The sequence below is a fragment of the Planococcus citri genome, chromosome 5, assembly GCF_950023065.1.
Source record: "Planococcus citri chromosome 5, ihPlaCitr1.1, whole genome shotgun sequence".
Taxonomy (NCBI): Eukaryota; Metazoa; Arthropoda; class Insecta; order Hemiptera; family Pseudococcidae; genus Planococcus; species Planococcus citri.
The window spans coordinates 12,245,286-12,266,328 of NC_088681.1; the positions used below are offsets into that span (position 1 = coordinate 12,245,286).

The 21,043-nt window shown below is 33.2% G+C and overlaps 2 protein-coding genes across 4 annotated transcripts; one reads left to right on the top strand and one right to left on the bottom strand.

Moving 5' to 3' along the window:
• Positions 1 to 4,693: 4,693 nt before the first annotated feature.
• LOC135849272 (Golgi to ER traffic protein 4 homolog) lies at positions 4,694 to 7,804 on the bottom strand. Its single transcript, XM_065369632.1, has 8 exons — positions 7,438 to 7,804; positions 7,086 to 7,164; positions 6,917 to 7,011; positions 6,612 to 6,754; positions 6,397 to 6,535; positions 6,184 to 6,321; positions 5,717 to 5,868; positions 4,694 to 5,637 (listed from the first exon to the last, which is right to left on the bottom strand). The coding sequence occupies exons 1-8, from the start codon at positions 7,557 to 7,559 to the stop codon at positions 5,537 to 5,539; spliced, it is 969 nt and encodes a 322-aa protein (XP_065225704.1). The 5' UTR covers positions 7,560 to 7,804; the 3' UTR covers positions 4,694 to 5,536.
• Positions 7,805 to 8,893: 1,089 nt separating this feature from the next.
• On the top strand, positions 8,894 to 18,078 carry LOC135849273 (uncharacterized protein CG5098). 3 transcript variants are annotated; one of them, XM_065369636.1, is made up of 7 exons: positions 8,894 to 9,282; positions 9,359 to 9,552; positions 9,628 to 11,175; positions 11,246 to 11,472; positions 11,764 to 11,934; positions 12,018 to 12,161; positions 16,735 to 18,078. In XM_065369636.1, the coding sequence occupies exons 2-7, from the start codon at positions 9,393 to 9,395 to the stop codon at positions 16,750 to 16,752; spliced, it is 2,268 nt and encodes a 755-aa protein (XP_065225708.1). In that variant the 5' UTR covers positions 8,894 to 9,282; positions 9,359 to 9,392; the 3' UTR covers positions 16,753 to 18,078. The 3 variants fall into 3 exon arrangements, with proteins under 3 accessions (XP_065225708.1, XP_065225706.1, XP_065225707.1); XM_065369634.1 differs by having other exon boundaries at positions 8,896 to 9,282; positions 11,761 to 11,934; XM_065369635.1 differs by having other exon boundaries at positions 8,896 to 9,114; positions 11,761 to 11,934.
• Positions 18,079 to 21,043: the final 2,965 nt, after the last annotated feature.

Genomic DNA, 21,043 nt, shown 5'->3' on the forward strand with positions numbered 1-21,043 from the left:
GTTGGATTTTTTGTTCATCTCGTCGATTTTCAATTATATTCCGTACTTTGATTTCAAATTCGTGTTGATCGTCGAAACGAATTCTGTGGTGAAAATGAAATTCAACAGGTTCTTGTAAGTGTTTCTCAATTGAAAAACGTATAGTATATTTTCTCAAAATAACATATCAATTTACAGATAACATACTTAGGTACATATTAAAATATTATGTAAAAATAATATACAAATTATCAAAATAATTAAGAAATACTCGATGTGAATTTTTTATCCAATTCAAAAAGGTATAGCAGACAGAGCTCATACTAGGTTAATTTTATAACCAAGTTACCAAATTTTGGTTACTTTAGAAATAAATTGTGGTTAATACAGTTACTTTTTTCTTAAATTTTCAAAAAATGCAATTTTTCGAAGCTATTGGCCTTACTTACTTTGTGAAGAAAACAAGAAAAAAATGTCTCGTTTTTTGCCAAAAAAAAAAAAAAAAAAATACTACATAAATTACATCCTATTAAAAATTGCCAAAAAGCGCCAATTCCTTGCTAAAAATCATTTCTCGGTTCCTCGCAAAAAATTTCATGTTGTCTCATGTTTTCTTATACGAATCTCGAAAGTCACGTTTTCTTCGCAGCAATAATTGTTAAAAATTGCCAAAAATATAAAAAAGTATCCCCGTTTTAATGAAAAATTGCGAAAAACTGTTATTTTACAGCCAATAATTGAGAAAAAAATCTTACCTTTTATTGCTAAAATTTATAAAAATTCTTGCTTTCTGCGAAAATTTGACAAAATATCTTACTTTTCAGCAGAATATAAGTACAATCACTTTTCCCCAGAAATTGAGCACTCCAAAATTGAGCGTTTTCCTCCAAAAATTACCAAAACGTCTCGTTTTTTAGCAGAAAGTTGCAAAACGATGCGACTTTTTGACAGAAAAATTGTGAGGAAAAAAATGTTTTCCTCAATAATTATCAAAAGTATAGTTTTTTGGAAATTCCCGATACTAGGCTCGTTTTTTTCCAAAATTTAAAGTCTCGCTTTATCCAATAATTCCTAAAAATTTCAAAGTCGTGCATTTTCCAAATTAGGTAGCTGTCAAAAATTTCCGTTTTTTTAAAGGGCTGAAAAATTAAATCTGTCATAAGTTTTGGTCTCAGTGTGAAATTTTAACCTAATTTGATCGGTCGCAAGACTAGTTTTGAAAAAGTAGATGTGAAGTATGGTGGGGAGGAAATACTTATACGGTGGGAGGGGAGACCTGCAAAATTAAATCCGTCATAAGTTTTGGTTTCAGCGTAAAATTCTAACCTAATTTGATAGGTCACTCGCTTAGTTTTGAAAATGTGACTGTGAAGTTTGGTGGGTTGGGGAGACTAAAACGCAGAAAAAGTGGATAAAATGAAATCTGTCATCATTTTTGGCTTCAGTGTAAAATTTTAATCTAAATCGATAGGTCACACCGCTAGTTTTTAAAATGTTGCTGTGAAGTTTGTTTGGGGGGGGGGGGGAGAGGAGACTAAAACGGGGGAAAAGGCTGCAAAATGAAATCTGTCATCATTTTTGGTTTCAGCGTAAAATTTTAACTGAAATTAATAGGTAGGTCACACGACTAGTTTTGAAAATGTTGTTGTGAAGTATGGGGGGGATGAGACTAAAACGTGAGAAAGGGCTGCAAAATGAAGTCTGTCATCATTTTGGGTTTCAGCGTAAAATTCTACCGTAATTTGATAGGTCACTCGCCTAGTTTTGAAAATGTGGCTGTGAAGTTTGGTGGGTAGGGGAGACTAAAATGCAGAAAAAGTGGATAAAATGAAATCTGTCATAATTTTTGGCTTCAGTGTATAAAATTTTAATCTAAATCGATAGGTCACACCGCTAGTTTTTAAAATGTTGCTGTGAAGTTTGTTTTGGGGGGGGGGGTGAGGAGACTAAAACGGGGAAAAGGGCTGCAAAATGAAATCTGTCGTCATTTTTGGTTTCAGCGTAAAATTTTAACTGAAATTAATAGGTAGGTCACACGACTAGTTTTGAAAATGTTGTTGTGAAGTTTGGGGGGGATGAGACTAAAACGTGAGAAAGGGCTGCAAAATGAAGTCTGTCATCATTTTGGGTTTCAGCGTAAAATTCTACCCTAATTTGATAGGTCACTCGCCTAGTTTTGAAAATGTGGCTGTGAAGTTTGGTGGGTAGGGCAGACTAAAACGCAGAAAAAGTGGATAAAATGAAATCTGTCATAATTTTTGGCTTCAGTGTAAAATTTTAATTTAAATTGATAGGTCACACCACTAGTTTTTAAAACATTGCTGTGAAGTGTGGGGGGTGTGGGAAGAGGAGACTAAAACGGGGGAAAGGGCTGCAAAATGAAATCTGTCATCATTTTTGGTTTCAGCGTAAAATTTTAACTGAAATTAATAGGTAGGTCACACGACTAGTTTTGAAAATGTTGTAGTGAAGTTTGGGGGGGGGGAGGAGACTAAAACGTGAGAAAGGGCTGCAAAATGAAGTCTGTCATCATCTTTGGTTTCAGCGTAAAATTTCAACCTAAATTGATAGGTCACACGACTAATTTTGAAAATGTTGCTGTGAAGTTTGGTGGGGGGAGGAGACTAAAACAGGGGGAAAGGGCTGTAAAATGAAATCTGTCATCATTTTTGGTTTCAGCGTAAAATTCTAATCTAAATTGATAGGTCACACGACTAATTTTGAAAATGAAATTGAGATCCAATTGGTTCCTTCAACGCATAACAATTTCATTCAAGTGCTTGAAGTGACGGGTGAAAAAATCGGAAATTGAAGAATCTGGAGACATCGAGATTTCTACTTCAAGCCACATTAAGTATTTATTTTTTTTTTATCATCCCTCCACCGATCACATTTTTTTACAATTTTTGTTGTATTTTTGTAAAAAATTTTCTAAAATTTATTCATTTAATTTGTTTTACATTCAATTATTTTGATGCTTTTTTCAGTGTTTGACTGTTTGTAGAACGTTTCGTCATATTTTAAAGCCTTCTTAAATGCAATTCAGTCAAATTTTACAAACATTTCATCAATATTTCTCAATTTACAGCAGCTTGAAGTCGCTTGAACACTTCTTTCGAGCAGGATTCTCGCAATGTTTGCTAAATTTTATCAAATTGTTCTTGAATTCAATAACTTTTTGATAATTTTAAAAAAGTGTTTTTTTTACCAAAACGCCCGAAAAGCATTGAATTTTGTCTTGTCTTTTTTATGATAAATTTTCGATATTTTTGAAATTTTCTTACGTTTGCCCCCCTCCCCCAAAAACTGCCCATAGGCAACTGACAAAGTGACAATTTTAAAATACTATTTCATACCTACCTACTAAAATGTTTCTACAAAAATAATGATCATAAATTAGGTATCTACTCATCTTCATCAGAATACATTCATATGTAAAATATCCTTGTGTTCATCATCAGTTATGTACGGATGAAGGATCCAATTCCCAGCATTTCAAGTCGATAATTCTGCTCTCCTTTTTATTGGCATCCCCCTGAGGTTGCGATGCTACAGTGGAACGAGTTTCAGCAGAACAAGAATGACGCGATGAAGAGTCTTTTTCGCAACCAGTGCTAGCAACAAAACTTCCATGGCTGAGGTTGAAGAAAAACCGACAGACTTTCGTATTATTATGGTACACTTTAATAAAACCTTGGACTGCTACTGCATCTCCGGCAACAAAACTTGCGGCGTTGTTCGGTTCAAATTGAATCGAATTGATGGTTTCGATCGGTACAGGTAGATTGTCGGAGCTGTAAAATGAACCTTGGGTCAAGTTAGCATCGCGAATAAGGTACATAGAATTATTAGCACTGATGAGGTTCACTTCGATGCGAACATTGAGTCCAGTTTCTGTTTTGGAGTCAACAGCCATGCCCATGATGCTGGTCAAAGAAACCAGAGCAGTAGCTAAGAACACGACGAACATCGACGACGAAAACATGATACCTATATTTGTGAATTTGAGTTTTTAAAAAACGATTAGGTAGGTACTTAATTAGACGATCAACTGAATAAAATGGTAAAGATCTGTTTTTATATGCAAAATTATAAATGCATTCCTCGTCAATATCTTAATTATAATAATTAAAGAGTTGGTTGGTTTGCAAAACAATCACTCTCCTAACATGAAATAAGATAATATTTTCTGATACGTCTTGGTAAGTAATCAAGTAATTACATCTTATTATGAAAAAAATCGATTGGGTCATTTAGTTCAAAATAAAAATAAAAAATAAAATAAAATAGAATAGGTAATAATGAGAAATGAAAATGAAATCACCAATGGGTCACATTCCGTTGAATCATCAAAACCTTACAAGGGAACCTTTTGAACTGGTACTTTCGAATCGAACAAAACCAAACTAGATGAGACAATATTTAGATTTGCTGATTTGGAATTGATTATTTAAAAATGGAACATTTGATGAATAAATATTACTGATAACAAAATGAGACTGCAAATTCTCATTATTTATTCAAAAATTGATTCATTATTTTGAGAAGTATCAGCCAATCATCAATATAATTACTTCAATTCCTCATTTTAAGTACTACGAAGTACTCAAACTTCAAAATCAACTCAACAATACTTCATTTCTCGGAACACGTCGTTTTTACAACTTCCAAATCACTCAGATTAAAAATTACAGACATACGCGACATAAAATCGTAATATGAAACAACCCACATATATTTCAAGCAAATAGCAAAACACTATTGCACGTGTATCACAAACAAATTGGAAAAAAAATTTTTAATAACATGTAACTAAACCTACAGATGAAAAAACTATATTGCGAACTGAATCAGTTCAGTCTTTACATACAGAAAAATAAACTAAACTTTTACACCAAGGAGAAAGAGAGGAAAAAAAACAAACTATATGAACCTGTGAAGCGAATACAATGCAACACGTTAATTTATAATACATACATTAGTGTACATAAGTATTACAAAAAAAAAAAAAGGAAAAAAAATGCTCGTATGAAAAGTTGTAAAATTCTAACATCGAATAAAATATTATTATTGTGAACATATCTGAACTTGACTAGATCAATCGTTCACGCCAAATCTCAACTTGTTGCTGTTTCTGATCGAAATTAGTATACTTATATAGTGAATAACACGATGTTATAGTTTAGCAAAACATAAAATGGTACGCGTGCGACTTCATCTTTTTTTTTTCGTTTGAAGTTTGTTGATAAAAAAGAAAAACACTTCGTTAAATACTTAATTAGAATAGTGTTTGGTTATACTTTGTACAGCAATGTTACCGAGTTCCAATTACCGCCATATCGTAAAGAAGATTCATCTAAACACGCTCGTAAATTTATTAATCCGCTTAAAAAATACCGAAATAAAAATCCAATACGGTCACCGGTCGTGGTCGACGCATCCTTATAGTAAATAAAATCGAGAAAAAAATCAAAAACTTCCTTTTATCAAACACAAATTAAAAATAGAAGTAAAATTATTATGGAATCTAGTAACCCGATGTGATTTCCATCCAGCATCAGGAACGGCTCGATGAAGATGGAGCGAACATTATGTCTTCGTTTTCGTTATCCGATTCGTATTCGTTTAAATTAGTAACTAACGATTGAATTAGATTGCCTGCGGGAATGAGAATCGAAAGAAATTACAAGTTTATTCGAGTCGAGTCGAGCTCGTGTATTTTTAAAAAATGACTAACCAAAAAATCCTGGATTATTTGCGTTGGTACGAGGTGGCTTTACGTTGAAAAAAATTTGACTAATTCTTTCCAAGTAGTCTGTATAGGATGGATCTCGACGAATGCAGTTTTCGTATTTTTCACATAACACTACAAACGAGGCAAATTTACCACTGAAACAGAGAACACAACGTTTTAGAAATCAATTACATACATATTTTACAACTGATTTAGATTGGAAATTAAAAGCGAGTTTTATATAACGTAAGATCAATTAAACGAACGAGTCATTCTATTCACTTTTCAATCGAGTTATTTCTTTTCATAATTCAACGATTAAAGCGATAGTTATTTCCATACCGAAGCTAACAGTTTAATTGACCTTTGTGTTTCATTATTCGATGAGTAAATGACCCATATAAATCGCGTTAAAAATACATATACATCTAAATCTGTATGTATACCTAAAACGTTGTACGATTATTTACCTTTCTATAATTTTTAACAAAAAACAAATAAAATTTAACAACGGGAGCAAATACGGAGGTCCTTTGATATTCGGGTGTTGACTTGTGTAACTTTCAAACGCATCGTAAGCGGTGTTCTTCTTCTTCAGGCATAAATACCTGCAAAATTCAATTCATTTCGATTAAAATACATCTAAAATCGAGTATCTCGATGCAGTTTTATTCTATACTTACTGCAACACCACTTGAGCGATGAAAAGATCTACTTCGTTAGAATATCCTTTAGTTATATGTAACTCGACCAACATGGTAGCGAAACCGCAACCGTCTGAAGAATGTAAATAATGATAGCGAGCTGCTGTATAGTTTCCCTCTGTAAAACAGAAAAATTCCTCATAAAGTTCCAACTCCAAAACTATAATTCGAGAATAAAATTCAACGATACTAACGTCTCCAGAAAATTTCGGCGATACGTCTATGCAAATCTGGATGACCGGTTTTATAATCGGTCGATGCTATACAAGACCATTGCAAAGCGTTGTTCAAAAATGCATCTCGTTCGAGCAGCCCTTGATCCATTTTTTCAAACAGTCTGTAATTAAAAATGATTACAAGTTGAAAAAATTCACATTATAGGAATGTACCGACAAAAATGCGGTTTGTTGTTTTTCTACGTAGCGATAACACAATGAAGAGATAACCACACAATAGCCAGTTATAGCCACGAAAACAAAACGTAATTTAGAACACGTACATGGCAATTCGATCGAACATGGTTTCATTCGGAGCGAATTTCGTCTCTTTTAGGACCGATACTAGTAATTCTGCCAGGTCAGCTCCACTTGTACCCTAGAGAATAAAAATCACCATTACTATATACGATCGTAGACTAAAATTAATATGACCGGTTAGAGGTGTATTACTTGTCCATAGTCTAGCATTTGGATTGCACCATCGTACAAGAGTTTTTTCAACTGATCGTATTTCTTCTGATTCAAGTATCTGCGGAAATTAAATCACACATGATTATAATTTGATACAGGTAGGCAATTTTTTCGAGTCAAATGTGAAACGATGTCGAAGAATTTTCACGTGTAGTGTCGTAGAGTTGACAGAATACTAAAGAATACTCTAATTCGGATACAGATCTGGGTGTAAATCGTGAGGAAAGCTGTACTTGTATCGAAAAAATACACCAAAATGGAGACAGCAGAAGACCTCTAGAGCCTGTACATCCTACGACACTACATAACGTGAACGATGCGATCATATTACCTAAAATATAACGTCCTGTACATCTGATGAGCTTCGTAATAGTCTCCTTTGCTAAACGACGATTGTAATTTATTCAATACTCGTTGCATTCCGTGCTCTTTAGCATCCTTCGAGTCCGTCATTTTGCTCGAGCTCACGATGTTATCAATACTTGGGTAAATCTACTTACACGATCGACGAAAGCTAGAATTTCGGCGAATTATACTGTTAAACTAATCAAACACGATATTCTACCTATTTAGCGACTTCATTCTGCGAATAAAGTCCTCGAACCGACACAATTTACATTAGAATTTGCTTTAAAATTATTCAAACTCAGCAAAAAAAAGCTGATGCTATCAGGATGAAAAATTTTTATGAAGATTCGAGAATTTCTCAAAAAAAAATTTCAACTCGATAAAACATCCTCGATGTGGTCACACTGTTCGTGTTTTGTAATAATCGTAAACAAACAATCAACACCACCTATAGTAAAAGGCCTGGGCGCAGAAAAAGTTCTCGAAGGTGGCAACGTCGCAAGGAGGCTGAGACTTACATGGTGTACTATGGGAAAAGCACCATTTTCTTGTTTTTCGCGAATTTTTCAAAATTTTGAATGGGCACATGGGTGTTTAAGGCATGAAAAATGATCTATTTTTTACGCTCTACAACGTCATCTTTCATTTGAAGCTCTAGCACTCATCAATCAAAAGATATAAAAGCTCAAAGCTCAAAAATCACAAATACCGAACTTTTGAATGAATGTTTCTCAAAATTTTGATCGAGCACATGGGTGTTTGAAACATGAAAAATAATCTACGTTTCACGCTCTACAATTTGGTTTTTTCCCGAAAGCTCTAGCATCAATAGATCAAAAGTTAGAAAAAAGCTCAACTTTGAACTTACACAACTTTTGAGTTTTGATCTATTGATGCTAGAGCTTTCGGGAAAAAACCAAATTGTAGAGCGTGAAACGTAGATTATTTTTCATGTTTCAAACACCCATGTGCTCGATCAAAATTTTGAGAAACATTCATTCAAAAGTTCGGTATTTGTGATTTTTGAGCTTTGAGCTTTTATATCTTTTGATTGATGAGTGCTAGAGCTTCAAATGAAAGATGACGTTGTAGAGCGTAAAAAATAGATCATTTTTCATGCCTTAAACACCCATGTGCCCATTCAAAATTTTGAAAAATTCGCGAAAAACAAGAAAATGGTGCTTTTTCCGTAAGACACCATGTAAGTCTCAGCCTCCTTGCGACGTTGCCCTTTTTGTGCGCCAAGGCCTTTTACTATAGGTGGTGTTGAAACAATAGCGTAATTCTAAAGCTCTTTACGTAATTCGAGGTAATTACGGTAATCGCCATTTTATCTGTGAGATTTCCTATGCGCAAATTTTTTGGCGGCGAAATTACGCGTCACCGTAATTTCTATTCTGGTTTCATAGATCGCAGTATTCGCAGTTTTGAAAAACGTGAAAAAATGCCATCAAAAATTATTTTTTCTTGATCGCTGACAGTCCTGACAGAAATTTTGTCACTATCTTGCGTCTTGGTTCGTACGAAAAATAAAAAATTTCGTGGCATTTCAATGTCTTTGTCTAATGTGAATCGAAAATCCCTGCGGTTTGATTGTATTCGAGTAGTTTTCGTACGAGAAATGTGAAAGGTTCACTCGAACGAATTCAGTTCGCCGTCGGTACGTATGAAAAATTCATAAATCTGGTGGGTATTTGAATTTGTCGCTGGTATCGAAAATACATCGAGTTTTTACGCTTCAATTCGAACGTAAATGTTCGACTGGTATAGGACAGATTACCCGAATATTTACCGGAGTAAATGTGAACGATCGAGTGCCACCAAGAGGGTACATATGATGCTTTATACCTACTATTTGACGATTTTTTTCCCCTCAAAAAATTCAATTTTTTGCATCTTTTCAGACGTTAAAATCACCACAGATATTTTCGAAAAATAATGTCAGGAGGGCATTATCCACCATCGTATCATCATATTCAATCCCCTCAAGAATTCATATCTCCTAGACACCGATTACCAGCGATACCTCCTCAAGGGCCGACATCTGCTCATGCTCATTCGTCACTCGCATCTTGCCCATCGTGGACAAATAAGCACAGTAAGTATCTATTTCATCCATCCTACGTACGTTTCCACTTCAAATTCCGTACTAACCGCATCGTTTCGTCGACAGATTTCTCAAATTATCACGAAAACTCTTCGTTATATACTCAAACCACCGCCAAGAACTACTCACCGTCGACCAGATCCTATTACAATGAAGAATCCGGATGGTCAGAGCGGAATTCTCACATGAATTCCTCACATCGTGCTAACTCGAACGATGATAAATCGCGAATCACGTACTCGAACGACGTACAACAAGAATCCATGGATTTATCATCCGCTGCTCACGTACCATCCACCGGTAAAACCCCTACCAATGATGCTGCAACCACCGTCCCTGTAAATGGAAGCCCAGCTGCGCAAAGCTGCGATGAAAAACCGTCCCTGAACGGATCACCGGATGATAAAAATACCCCCGAAGCTGCTTCGAAAACAGAACCAGTTAGTGTGATAGCTGCAAACCCATTACGTGAAACCCCCAGCCAAGATGCCGAAAGCCAAGTTAAAGCTAAACTCGAAGCTCCAGCGCTGAAATCCAACGATACTGCCGAATCAACGAAACCTAAACACGAACAAAGTATAACGGCAGATCGCGTCGAATCGATATTAGAAACAATGTTCCATTCTGATACGAAATCATCGACTAGTACTACGTCATCATCCGTTACAGTTAATACTCCACCTTGTAAAACGCTCGATTTACGGGGCGAATCGGTGGAAAAAATACTAAAATCTCCTTCGCCGGTACACGGCGATCATCTAGAAAGTGATTTAGGTTTGAATTCGAGCGAATTCGAATCTACCAGAGATTCGTCTACGATGAATAGCTTGGTGACCGATGTTACTGTTACCAACGACACGAAACCTACTAAAGACGACCATGACAATTCGCCTAAGCCTTCGGACGACAGTAATATCGAAAAATTAGAAAAATTAGTTTCTAACAAGCAAAGTGATAATCAAAAGATTCCAACGAATTCGTCAAAAATCGAAAACTTGGGTCTAGTAGATGATTGTGATACTCCTCCGGTCAAGTCTAAAAGCAACACTGAACCGGCCACCGATCTCAGCTCAGTGAAAACTGAACCGAAAGAAGCGCCGAATTCATCCTCCAAGAAAGATACCGCCGTTTCGGCCAAGAAATCCGACACGAACAAAGAAGTTCCTGCTAAAAGTAAAAACCGTAAAGAAGAAATCACCTACGTTCAAGTAGAAAGCGAACTCGAAAAAATGTTCGCCGGTATCGAAGATATTTCAATGGATCCGGTCAAATCGATACAAGCGGACGATTCTTCGAAACGGAATCCAGCTCCGAAAACTACGAATTTGTCGTCGCATTCTGCAGCTAACGATATTCAAGCGAAACCAGTGAAGAAGAAGAGTTCCAAGAAATCGAAATCCGCTTCGACGAAAAAAGATGCGAAAAAGCATTCGATCAATTCTAAAGATACCTCTACGGATAGTGTTAGTTTTAAACGAGTTCCTGTGATACACGTCGAAGGTTCCAAGGAGAATCCAATCAACGTGCAAATTATTAACAGTATTAAATTAGAAGAAGACGATATCTCCGATGCGAAAACCGCCGCTAAACGAAAACAAGGCAAATGTGATAAAGGTACGACTGCATTCTCTTTCTCAAATCCATCCGGTTGTACCAATTTGTCTAATTTTATTCCAATTTCCAGCTAATAAACGACTGGCAGCTGCCTACAGCGTGAAAAATTACGATCCGGAGGCTTCGGACGATTCGTGGATGTGTATATTCTGCAAATTATCAGCTCATAGTCCCGGATTAGCTGGTGAACCAACTGGCGATCTGTTCGGTCCGTATTTTATTCAAACTTGTAGCGATAGTGATTCCAAAAGACATTCGAGAAAGACTGATCATTTGACTGAGCCGATTAAGAAAAAGGTAACTGTTATTTTCATTTTCATAATCGAACATTTTCAAAGCTCAACTTCGGATACTGCTTACGTTGAAATATTAAGGACATTTTGAAATTTATTTTTCCATTTTATTCTCTCCCTTTTTTTCAACGTCGAGATAATTTTAAAATTTGTATTTTTTATTTATTTTTTGCTTCGTGGAAATATTCCAGAAGTCTAAAAAAGTAAGTCATTCATCTTCAAGCGAAACTAATCTATAAACGTGCATCTCCCTTTACTCTCTCATTAACCTATTGTTTCATTTTTTTCGCAGCAGAAACGATCCGTATCAATAGAAAGCAATCACGCATCAACCAATTTATCCGAACACAACAAATCCATGGAAATCTGGGCTCATGAAAACTGTTTCATTTGGGCATCTGGTATACATCTAGTTGGCTCCAAGTTGGTTGGTCTGGAAGCAGCAGTTTTCGAAGCACTACAAACTGTAATTATTATTTTGAAAACGGTTTCGTGACTCATTGATTTGTATTGACTTTCTGACGCAACAATACACATTTTTGTTGACAGATCTGCGCACATTGTGGTGAAAAAGGAGCCAGTATAGGATGCCGAGCCAGGCATTGTAAATCATTCGTTCATTATAGCTGTGCTTTATACACTGGTTGGAACCTGAACCCGGAAACTTTTATTGCTGTGTGCTACCTTCATAAAGTGAGTGCCGCAGAATGACTCAGTAGATAATGGTGATGGGTAGATATTGTCTCTTCACTTGACCACGATCAATGCCAATTGTTGAAGAAAATATATTTTTCGTTGTAATTTGTGAAATTTAAATGCAATCGAATTGCCCAAGTTTATCCTACAAGGTGTCCATCATTTTGAAATTATTTTCGTAAATCTGTACATTTAAATTGAACGATTTGAATAACTTCTTTGTTAAGATTTTGGAGTTTTTTTTTGTTGGTAGAAATCTACTTTAAATAACGTGTAAGGTGTAAATGAATGGGAGAGTTCAAAGGTTACTTTATTATGACTAATATTCTTCGAATAAATTACTGAGCAGAAGACGTTAATCGAGTAGTTTTAATTTTCAACGCGAGGATGAAGGCGAGGGGAGGAGGGATTATTAAAATGACCCAATCAATAAAAAAAAAAGAAAACTGCATGAAGCTCTTTTTATGACGAGAATAGCTTGATTTGCGTGTTGCGGTTTGCGTGCATCATTTATTGAAGGAATCAGATAACCACTTTTGAGTAATCTAACCTTCTATTTGTATCAAATCTTTATTGGGAAATTATATCTAGTTTCTTATTTGACCAAAATTATTAAAATGACGATCGAGATTCGTTGAATTTACGACGATATTATAATTTTAGGGATGGATTCCTCCCCTCCCCCCTCTTTTGAATATATATTTTTTTCAATTTTACCGATGATTTTCCATTTCCACTGGATTTGTTGTTTTGTTGCAAAAAAGAATTCATGTTTGGCTAATTAATTCTGACTATTTAAGGGTGAATTTGAGTTGCAAATTTTGGAAATTGTTTGGTTCCCATGTCGGGAAACATTTTTGCACGTATGTTTACCCCCCCCTCCTTCCATATTTTCTTGGTGTTTTTCAACTATGCGAGTACCAACGTGGTTAAGGCGGGTATGGGTGGGGGGGTTCAGTTAGAAGGGGAATATTTTGGGCAATAATGACTCATGAATTGAAAACATTTTTGAAAAATTGCTCCTATTTTATTTCATTGAATTTTTTTCAACTTTGTGGAGAGACGTGGAGAGATTTTTTTTTCATTTTTGAAGAGAGGGATCGTCAGAAGAATCGTGATCTATGAATTTGTAAAGAAATTTCGCTGACTTTCGTTTATTGTTTTCATTATTGTCTAAACAGAGGGGACTTTGTACAGAAGGACGAACATTTATTAGGGCCCAAGTGAGGGGTTTTATCAAAAATGGCATTATTTGGAAAAATTTCAAGTCATTAAGCAAAAAATTATCAGTAAAATTTTTTTTTTCATTTTTGATTTTCTTCAATTTTAGGGTAGGAGGGGGAGGGCTCTCACCAAAACTGAATTTCAAGTTGTTGGTCTAAAATGTTGGGATTTTTTCCCAACCTATCAACTTTGGTGGAGGGGATGAGAGCACCATTTTCATTTTTTAAAAATATTCGCACTTAAGAATCTTTTTTGTTTTGTTGGTTCAATCTTTTTTTTTCAGCTTGAAAGGAGGGTTTTGAAAAAATCCCCCCACCTCTGCCAATTGGCAAAAATTCATCCAAAGTATTGATATCGATGTAATATTGTAATACCACTCCGAAAAATATTTGATTTCTCCTTCTCCCCCCCCCCCCTTCAACCTGAGTTACAGAATTGCAAAATGCTCAGAATTCAATACCTTGTATTTTTGGGTGGTTAGGAGGGGAGGGGGAGGGGTTGTCGAGTCTATGAAAATTTCATAAATAATAATAGAGTGAAATTTTGTCAATCATTTTTTTAAAATGCATATTCTTTTGTTTTTTACAAGAGGAAGAGAGGGGTGTTGAAAAGTAAAAAAATTGCCAAAATCAAAGTATAAGAACGTACTTTGGTGAATTGAGTCAAAATTTTGAGAAAAAATTATCTAAAAATTTTCAAAATCCAAAAGTTGTGAAATATTTTTGAAATTGTCAAAAATGTCCATTTCTGAAAAAATGGTAATTTTTTTTCTTAAATAATTTTGATTCGAAATAGTTTTAGATTTTTTCGAGATTGAAATTTATTGCATTCTTATGATGAATTTTAGCTCGTTGATTTTTTTTTTTTTAGAGGAGGTGGCTAAGATTGAGAAGTTACTTCAGGTTTTCATTTGGGGTAAAAAAGTGCAACAAAATTTTGGAAAAAATTTAGCCATTGCTCAATTCTTGTTTTCAGGAAAATTTTCAAAATTTTCAAGACACAAAAAAAAAGACCTGAAAAATATTGAACAAAATTTTTGGACCATGTCCTCTATAAAGAAAAAGATGGTCAATATTGAATTACGATTATTTACAACTCGTTTACTCAAATTTGGCCAATTTTGAACGTCCTAGTCGGAGGAAGGGAGGGAGGGGGGGGGGTAGAAAGATTAAGAGGAAAAAATTCTCAAAAATTATTATATACTTTTTCAAACAAATTTTTCGGAAATTTTGACAAAAAAAGAAGTCTTCTCTGCAATTTTGATACAGAAGTTGTTTTTTTTTTTTTAAATTTTGGCAAACAAAAAGTGATACTTTTAGGCAAATTATGACAAAAAAAAATTACAAACGGGCTTTTTTTGGGATCTTGTCAAAAAAAACTAAACTTTTTAACAATTTTGGCGGAAAAACAGATTTTTTGGCGATTTTAACGAAAGTAGGTCTTTGTTACAGTTTATACAAAGAATTGGGATTTCTTGAAATTTCGTCAAAAAAGTGAGACATTTTGGTAATTTTTCAACTTTGGCACAGAAATCTGATTTTTGCGACAAAAAAACGAGACTTTCTGGCAAATTTGACAAAAAAACAGGTTTTTGCATATTTTGCTCAAAATGGATCTTCGTTACAATTTGTACAAAAAATTGGAATTTTAGAAATATTGAAAAAAATGTGAGATGTTTTGGTAATTTTGCAACTTTGGCACAGAAAGTAGATTTTTGCGACAAAAAAGCGAAACTCTCTGGCAAATTTGACAAAAAATAAATAATTTTTTTTGCACATTTTGACCAAAATGGGTCTTTGTTGCACTTTGTACAAAAAAATGAAATTTTAGAAAAAATTTGAGATGTTTTCTTGGTAGGTAATTTTGCAATTTTGGCACAGAAATCTGATTTTTGGGACTAAAAAGCAAGACTTTATAACAATTTGACAAAAAATCTTTGTTTTTTTAAATTTTGATAAAAATAGGTCTTTTTGTTATTTTTACACAAAAAATTTTTGAAATTTTTAAAATTTTGGGAAAAAATTAGATTTTTTGGGAATTTTTTAAATTTGTCTCAAAAAACAGTTTTTTACAACAAAAAATCGAAAATTTCTTGTAAATTTGACAAAAAACAGGGTTTTATAGCCATTTTAAGACGAAAATGAGTTGGAATTTTTTGCAATTTTGGTAAAAAAAAAAACGTAAGATTTTTTGGTAAAAAAATTTTTTTTTGCTATTTTGACACAAACGCAGATTTTTTGCGACAAAAAAACAAGGCCTTTTGTAAATTTTGATTTAAGAAAAAAATCATTTTGGTACCTAATTTTGACGACAAACAAATTTTTCTTGGTAATTTTTATTGAATTTTTTTTTGGCAATTTTGGAAAAAGACAAGACTTTTTGGGGAAGTTTGGGCAAAAAAATAATGTCTTTTTTGCAAATCTGACAAAAAAACGAAACTTTAGGCCACTTTTGTGCTTTCGGGATTATGATTTTGAGGAAAATGGATACGAGAATTTCTTATGCTGATGATCTTCCCAACTGACAGAATTTTGGGTCAGCTTCAATCATGTCATGTATGAAAAAGTTCTAGCTTAAAAATAAGTTTTGGCGGGTATCCGAAGAGTTGAATTTTCCGATTAAAATCTATCTTTCTAGTTCGTAAAAAATGCCAAAATGTAATTTAATTTGGGTAAAAATGAATAATTTCGTTCGCATTATATTTTGGAGATCAAATTTTGGTATTCATTCTTCATCAGTGAAATTTGAGTTAAGAATATTTTTTAGTTTCTAGAATTGGTGTATTTCTGAATGTCATTTTAATTTTTTTCTGCCTCAACCAACCCTCTTTCTACTATCGTTGGGATACGTTCATTCTCTGTTGGACGAACTCTGACGAAGTTGGCGTCATCCAATTCTATTATTTTTTAGTTTTCAAGGAGAACTACTCGATTAGAATTCGATTTAAAAAGTTTAGAATTGAAATTTAGGGGAAGATTCTGTGATTATAATTTAATTTTGAACTTACTTCGGTTCTTGTAAACGTGCATAGGTTATTTTTCATTCCAAAGGCACTGAAAGTTTGCTCTTTGTACGCACTGTACTAAAATAATAGCACAACAATGGCACACTTCCGGTCCTGTTGAATGAAAATAACTTCTATTTTGACCCGAATGATTAAATTTCTAAACCGAAACGTTTTTTAGTTCAAAAGAAACAGTTTGTCTGATGTATGTACCTTGCCCTCTACCCTTAATTTTCTAACAATACTCACCCAATATCTACTGACTAACAAATAAATATAATAAGTTTTTCATTCATAATTTTTTCACTCATTTTTTAATAATCGTTGTAATTTTTGGCACAGGGTACCAAAACTCAGTGAGGATGCTGTTTCTGATTACCATTGTACTTCTACCTACTCAATAATATGCTTAAATAAACGTGAGATTACACGGATAAGTTTCTATAAATACTAATAATTTATTAAAACGTAAATTTCTTCTGTACATAAATATACATACTACACATATAGATCTACACTCGTTACGGTGGAGAAAAACTTACCTAATTAATAAGACGACGAAATTGTGATAATTTCACGCAGGTATTCAATTCCATTATTTTTTCCCCCTTTGTACGATAGTCCTTTATTCTCATCATCAACGATAAGATGCAGATTTGTTTTTTGTATCAGGTTATACGTTAAAGTCGTATAAATAGGTATCTAAAACAATAATAATTTTTTTCTAAACGATTTCAAAGTCCGGAAGAAAAAAAGCTAGAGGGGGAGGGGAGGTTAAAACGTTAAAGCAATAATTTTGTCTGCTGGAGTGAATGTACGTATTTTTAGCAGCATAAAATATTTAGAAACGAATCTCATCGATGTACACGTATTAAGAGTCGAGCAAAGGATTACATCTAGTCATTTTTTTAAACTGAGGTGAGCAAAACTCCCACGGAGAGAAAGAATTGGTAATATTTTAATCGAGGTTTTATCGAATGAGCTATTTTTTAAAAAATTATACCTATAATGAATGTTACTGTACTACCTACGTTTTTTTTATAATCAAGTTGAGAATTCGTAATTTTACAGTGTTTTTAGTTGATAGTATTTTAGCGGAAATGTGCCAAGAGTTTGCGAGTTATCTCGAGTATTATGATATCGAATAAAGTATTCGTATTGTAAAAGTGAAGTATGCTACTCGTAAAGTGTATTTTTGTACGTACTATAGCCAAATTTCTAAATGGAGTTGTGTGAATTGAGCAGATTTGTGTATGTAATCGCAATAGTAAAGCTGACGATGAAATATTTTGAAACGCTTTTTTAAAAAATTGTATTTTTAACGAAGATAATATTTTTTTCCTCTGTTTTTTTAAGAAGATTTTTTTTTTGTACAAAAAGTGAATTTGTTTCTTGTTTTTCTCTTTCCTTTTCTCCCCTTGTTCGAATACATTGGTTGACGATGTATCGACAAACCTGTTACCAAATTCCTATAAACGCTTTTCGAAGTATTCCTTGTAACAAAGTTTTAAAAATTTACAGTTTACTTACTTAATTAATTAAAAATGATTATGTTTTTTTTTTTTTTTTAAATTTTATTTAAGTACGTATGTAAATTATTATGGTTGTACATTTGTTCATTTTCCTGTTTATAAGGTATTTGATAAACGTATCTACGATAAATATACCTTTTTTTCTTTTTCGATATTTTTATGTGATTTGATATTTGATTATTTTAATGACTGTGTTTGAAAGAGTGGAATGGTTGAGGTGAAAGGGTTTTAATGATAAAATTAATGTAGTATTTACACGAAGATTACTGAGTGAATTGGTTCAATTCAATTTTTGTCAATATTGAGGATGGGAGGGGTCCATAAATCTTGATTTAAAAGATTTAGTGTTATGAATTTTTTTTTGAATGAAATTTCTATACTTACCTGACTAAATAGTTTCTTCGTTCTGACTTCTGACCTCTTAAAGTAGTGATTGAATTGCTTCAATAACTACGTACATACAAGACATTATCTTCATTTTCTTGGTCGAGAGAGGACGGAGGAGTATATTTTACCAGATAGACTGCACGAGATGTATTTTATAAGTCGTCAGTTTCGAATATTTTTCTGATAGAAATGCTGCAACCCGAATAACTTGCTTGTAGCAGGTTTGTCGACCTTGAAAATTGAAGGAACTAAGTATCAAATGTCAAGAAGCGTGGAAAAATACGTGATTGTTTTGTCTGGATGTTGATTTCAATCATTTGTTTTGCTAAAAAAAATTTCTTTTAGGTTTTTCGAAAGTTTTTTATTTTTTTGAAGGAGCGTTTTGATGTTTATTTTAAGTAATGCTTTCGTTTTCCACTGTTATTGAATTTTTTGAAAAATTGATTCAATTTTTTTCAATCTGTCAAATTATGTTTTGGAATTTCAAAAAAAGTTGTTTCCAAGTTGAATTGCAATGATCTGAGAAAAAATATTTTGTTGGCATTTTCTTCGACTTTTTTCAATTATAAGTTCTGTCAAATAGTTTCAAATGTTTTGATTTTCTTCATTGAGAATGAGAACCCACTTGATGGATTTTTTTGAGTTTTTGCTGCACTTTTCCCTTCAATATGTACTACTTATTGTTCTAAATCTTTCAATTCAATTTTTTATTAATTTTATCTTGAAAAAATACTTTTTTTTGGAAATTCTTTTCAGAAATTTTTAAAAAAGGCGCGCAAATCTCTTTTAAATTTTAAATACCTACTTGCATTAAATTTTTTGATATCTTAGCAGCATTTTGTCGGATAATTTGATTCTTGTGCTTCAAAAAAATTATTTTTTTTTCGTTTTCTTGATTTTTTTTCACTGTTTTTGGCCTTGTTTTGAGCATGTTGAATTTTTTTTCGCTTTTCTAAAGTTGAAAAATATTGCTAATAATTTGTCAAATGTTGAATTTTTTGTATCAAATTTTTCAGTTTTTTCAATTTTTTTTTATGTAGTTTTTAGCTGGTTTTTAAAATTTTTTTTCAATCTTAATTTTTTTGGCATTTTTGAAGCGTTAAAATATCAGAAAACATTAACTTTTTTGTAAAATTCATGATTTTTCTAAAAGTTTTTATTATTTTTTTTTTGAAAAAATCATGTGTTTGAACTTTTAATGTTTTCAAACAAAAAAAGTTTTCAGGTTTGGAGTTTGTGAGATTTTTTGTAGTGTGTAATAATCTTTTACCCAGTTTGTCAAAATAATGTTGTTTTTTTTTTGTGTTTAAAAGATTTCCATTGTTTTTTGTTGGAATCCGGTGCAATTTTCTATTTTTCCAAGAATTTCAACGAATTTTTAATTGTTTTAATGATGAAAAAATATACTTGAAACAATTTTCGTTATAAAGAAATATTTTAATTTTTCTTGAAAAAAAAAAACAATAATTTGCTAATTTAATTTTCCACTTTTTTTCAACTAATATTATTATTTTTTTGTTATTTTGAAAATTCGGTTTTGAGAAAGTAGTTTTGAACTTTTTCAATGTTCTATTCTCGACGCCCCTTTTTTAACACATGAATTGACCACAGATTTGACCCATCAGAACTCTGGTCTGATCTGGCAAAAGTGTACTCAGGGAATGTTCAGATGAGATTTAATCAAATCAAACTAGTCTGAACCAGTTTGAGCAGATTTCATCTTATCAAAACTCTGATCTGATCTGATCTGAACTGAATAAAATAGGCACAGGAATGTTCGGATTTGATCAGATCAGATTTAATCTGATCAAACTGGCCTGATTCTGATTGGGTTTGAATAAATTTGACCCATCTGACAATTCAAAAGTAGACTCAGGAATGTTTAGATGAGACATAATAAGATTGAACTAGTCTGAACACGGTTTGGGTAGATTTTATCCCATTACAACTCTGATCTGATCAATTCAATCAGATCAAACTAGTCTGATCAGGTTTTTATGCATAAATACGATTCGATCTAAACTACAAACGTACAAACTGACCTGATTAAAGTAAGCTCAGAAATGGCCTGTTTGAATTTGAAAAGATTTGATCCATCAAAACTCTGATCTGGCCTGATCTGACTGAAATGCGCTCAAAAATGTCCAGATATGATCAGATTAGATTTAACCTGATCAAATTGGTCTGATTGGATTTGAAAAGATTTTACCCATCTAAACTCTGATCTGATCTGATCTGATCTGACTAAAGTAGTCTCAAGAATGTCCAGAACTCATCAGATCAGATTTAATCTGATCAAATTGGTCTCATCAGGTTTGAACAGATTTGATCCATGTAAATTCTGATCTGGACTGATCAGATCAGGGTTTGAACATATTTCACTTGACAAAAGTAAACTCAGGAATGTCCAGATCAGATTTGATCAGGTCAAACTAGTCAGAACCGGTTTGAGTAGATTTCATCCCTTCAAAACTTTCATCTGATCTGACTAAAGTAGGCTCAGGAATGTCCAGATTTGATCAGATTTAATCTGAGTAAATTGGTATCATCAGGTTTGAACAGATTTAATCTCATCTAAACTCCGAACTTATCTGACTAAACTAGACTCAGAAATGTCCAAATCAGATCAGATTAGATGTAATCTGATGAAATTAATCTCATCCGGTTTAAACAGATTTGAACTCAAGAAAACTCTTATCTAATCTATCATGTCTGATTAGTTTTTAACTCAT